The sequence below is a fragment of the Myotis brandtii genome, unplaced genomic scaffold, assembly GCF_000412655.1.
Source record: "Myotis brandtii unplaced genomic scaffold, ASM41265v1 scaffold601, whole genome shotgun sequence".
Taxonomy (NCBI): domain Eukaryota; kingdom Metazoa; phylum Chordata; class Mammalia; order Chiroptera; family Vespertilionidae; genus Myotis; species Myotis brandtii.
This window is the reverse complement of record NW_005370276.1, coordinates 1,894,074-1,897,402: the sequence shown is the minus strand read 5'-3', so window position 1 is coordinate 1,897,402 and position 3,329 is coordinate 1,894,074. Positions and strand designations below refer to the sequence as shown.

The 3,329-nt window shown below is 55.6% G+C and overlaps 1 protein-coding gene across 1 annotated transcript in view; it reads right to left on the bottom strand.

Annotated features, from left to right (window-relative positions):
* Window positions 1-3,329, bottom strand: part of MYH14 (myosin, heavy chain 14, non-muscle) — an 85,685-nt gene that overhangs the window by 28,983 nt on the left and 53,373 nt on the right. The window contains exon 25 of the mRNA XM_014550447.1: window positions 345-468. Within this exon, the coding sequence (XP_014405933.1) occupies window positions 345-468 (124 nt within the window). The remainder of the gene's footprint in view (window positions 1-344; window positions 469-3,329) is intronic.

The window sequence follows — 3,329 nt, the reverse complement described above, 5'->3', positions numbered from 1 at the left end:
TACTGCTCACTGCCTCTCTCTGCCCTGCCCTCTCCCCCGTCTCCCCAGCCACCTCCTGCGCTTGGTCCCTTTGACTTCTGATTCCGAGTACATAGCAAGGGACAGAGACAAAAAAATGTCTGAAACAGTGGGTGGGACAGTCAGAGAGAGTGACCCAGGACACCAAAGAGAATGGCCCTGAGCGAGACAGAAACTCAGCGCTGAGAAGACACCCAACCTGTCTCCGGCCTTCTTTCCTGCCCCATTCAGCAGATACAACCACTGAGGCCCCGCGCACGACACAGGCGGCTGGTCTGAGGTCCCCCAGGCCGCGTGCACAGCCCCCACTGCGGGCAGGCGCTCACCCTCCATGTCCGCAATCGTCGCCTCGTATTTCAGTCGCAGCTTATTGAGGCTCTTGACCTTCTCCTCCTCCTCGGCGGCCTGGGAGGAGAACTCGGCCAGCCGCTCCTCCAGCAGCCTCCGCTCCTGAGGGTGTGGGGGGGAGGGGGCATCAGCGGGTCTGCTGTCTCCATCCTTCCCTGCCCTCCTGCCCCAACCCCTTCCCCCCTTCCATTCTCTAAGGCAAACATGTCAAACTCGCAGCCCGCGGGCCACACGCCTCGTTTATTTGGCCTGTGTTAGCCTCTGAGTTTGACATGCTTGCTAAGGTCTATTCTCTGGCCCGATCCACACGGTGGGTGTAGACGTCCATTATTGGAAACACAGCACCATTCACTGACCACCAGCCCCTGATGGGCCCTGAGGGAGATTCTAATCCAGCGGTTCTCAACCTGTGGGTCCCGACCCCTTTGGGGGTCGAACGACCCTTTCACAGGGGTCGCCTAAATACATCCTGCATATCAGATATTGACATTACGATTCATAACAGTAGCAACATTACAGTTATGAAGTAGCAACGAAAATAATTTTATGGTTGGGGGTCACCACAACATGAAGAACTGTATTAAAGGGTTGCGGCGTTAGGAAGGTTGAGAACCACTGAATCTAATCATTTGCTCTTTTTTCTTTTTCTTTTTCTTTTTTTTTAAATTTTCACCCGAGGATACTTTTCCACTGATTTCCAGAGAGAGTGGGAGGGAGGGGGAGAGACAGAGAGAAACAGCGATGTGAGAGGGACACAGCGATTGGTTGCCTCCGCCAGGGCCGGGGATTGAGCCTGCAACCGAGGTCCGAGCCCCTGACAGGAATCGAACCTGGGCCTTTCAGTCTGCAGGCGGGCCCTCTATCCACTGAGCCAAACCGGCTGGGGGTCTAATCACTTGCTCTTATAAACGACACTGCGGCCAACGTCCTGCGCTTCTGCCCCATCCCTGTGTGAGCCGGACCCTTGCTGCGGCCCGAAGCAGGGATCACGGACCCACAGCGTCAGCCTCAGAAGCCAAATCTCGCCCCACCCGGACCTGCTCCGCCAGAGTCCGCTTCCACCAGCTCCCCACGGGGTTCCGGGGCACACGGGGTTTGAGAACCACAGGCCGGAGCAGTACTTTTCCAACCGTGAGCAGTTTCCGAAATCCATACAGGCGTGTTCCAGAAAGCCCCCGTGCACCACGGAGCTCCCAGGTCACCCTGATGCCGAGAACAGACCACACTCCCCCCGCCCCCCCCGCCCCGTTTTCTGTCCTGTTCCGACACAGCTTATAATTAAGTCACAAGTGCGATCACATTGATTTCCTCTGGGGACGCAGCCCCCTCTCCCCTGTGAGGGCGCTGATGGCTTTCCAGTTAGTTCCATACCATATCCCCCGTGCCCAGCGCAGCCCGGGCTGTGGCTGGTTACAGATTCTTCCCCGTGTGCCCCTCCGGCATGGAGTCTAACTCCCCACCTCTTGAATCTGTGGCTGCTTTAAGCTCAGGGCTCTGCAAACCAGCGTGCAGGCCAAATGCAGCCCAGCACCTGCTTTTATACCTGAAGCTTCATTGGGACACAGCCACCCCCATTCTGTGATGCATGGTCTGTGGCTGCTCTCTCGCTACAATAATGGAATTAAGTGGCTGGGCCCTGGCCGGGTAGCTCAGTGGGTTACAGTGTCGTCCTGGCACGCCAAGGTGGCGGGTTTGATTCCCAGTCGGGACACGTACAGGAATCAACCAATGGGTGCACAAAGAAGTGGCACAACAAATCGATCTCTCTCTCTCTCTCAAATCAACAAATTTTGAAATAAAATAAAAAAGAGTTGGCCAAGCTGGTGTGGCTCAGTGGTTGAGCATTGAGCTATGAATGAAGAGGTCAAGGTTTGATTCCCAGTCAGGGCACATGCCTGGGTTGCAGGCTTGGTCCCCAGTGTGGGACGTGCAGGAGGCAGCTTATCAGTGATTCTCTCTCATTGATATTTCTTTTTTTTTTCCAGGTGGCGGGTTTGATTCCCAGTCGGGGCACGTACAGGAATCAACCAATGGATGCACAAAGAAGTGGCACAACAAATCGATGTCTCTCTCTCTCTCTCAAATCAACAAATTTTGAAATAAAACAAAAAAGAATTGGCCGAGCTGGCATGGCTCAGTGGTTAAGCATTGACCTATGAACCAGGAGGTCACAGTTCAATTCCCAGTCAGGGCACATGCCCGGGTTGCAGGCTTGGTCCTCAGTGTGGGGCATGCAGGAGGCAGCTTATCAGTGATTCTCATTGATATTTCTTTTTTTTTTTTTCAACCAAGGTACATGCCCTTGACCAGAATCGAACCTGGGACCCTTCAGTCCACAGGCCGACGCTCTATCCACTGAGCCAAACCGGTCAGGGCTCTCATTGATATTTCTATCTCTCTCTCTCCTTCTCCCTGAAATCAATAAAAATATGTATTTTTTAAAATAAAATAACGGAGTGGTTGTGGCAGAAGCGGAATGGCCCACAGATGTCCACCATCTGGAAACGTTTGCCGACACCTGAGCGACAGGATTCAATGGGAGGGAGGCCACTGCTCCTGCCTCCCTCTCCCGGAGCCCCGCGCTGCTGTGTCAGACACTCCGGCTCCGCTGGGGGGACAGAGGCCACACAGGAGCACGGAGACACCAGACATCCAGCCCGGCCACCCTGTGACGGTGACCGCCCACGAGGGCCACAGGCGGACAGAGGGGCCCTGGCAGCCGACCCCCAGAACGATGGGACGCAATGAAACGGTGTTGCTTCCAGCCACGCGGCTTTGGGGTGCCTGTGACACAGCGACAGGTGATGACACACGGCCGACGCTCAGTCATGGCTGCCTGGGTGACCATGTGACAAAGGAGGACGAGGAGAGAGAAAGGGCTCCAGGGAAACACAGCCCAGACGGAGAGTGAGCAAGACCCTGGAGGCAGGGCCGGCTGGGGGCAGAGGCAGAGAGGAGCCCAG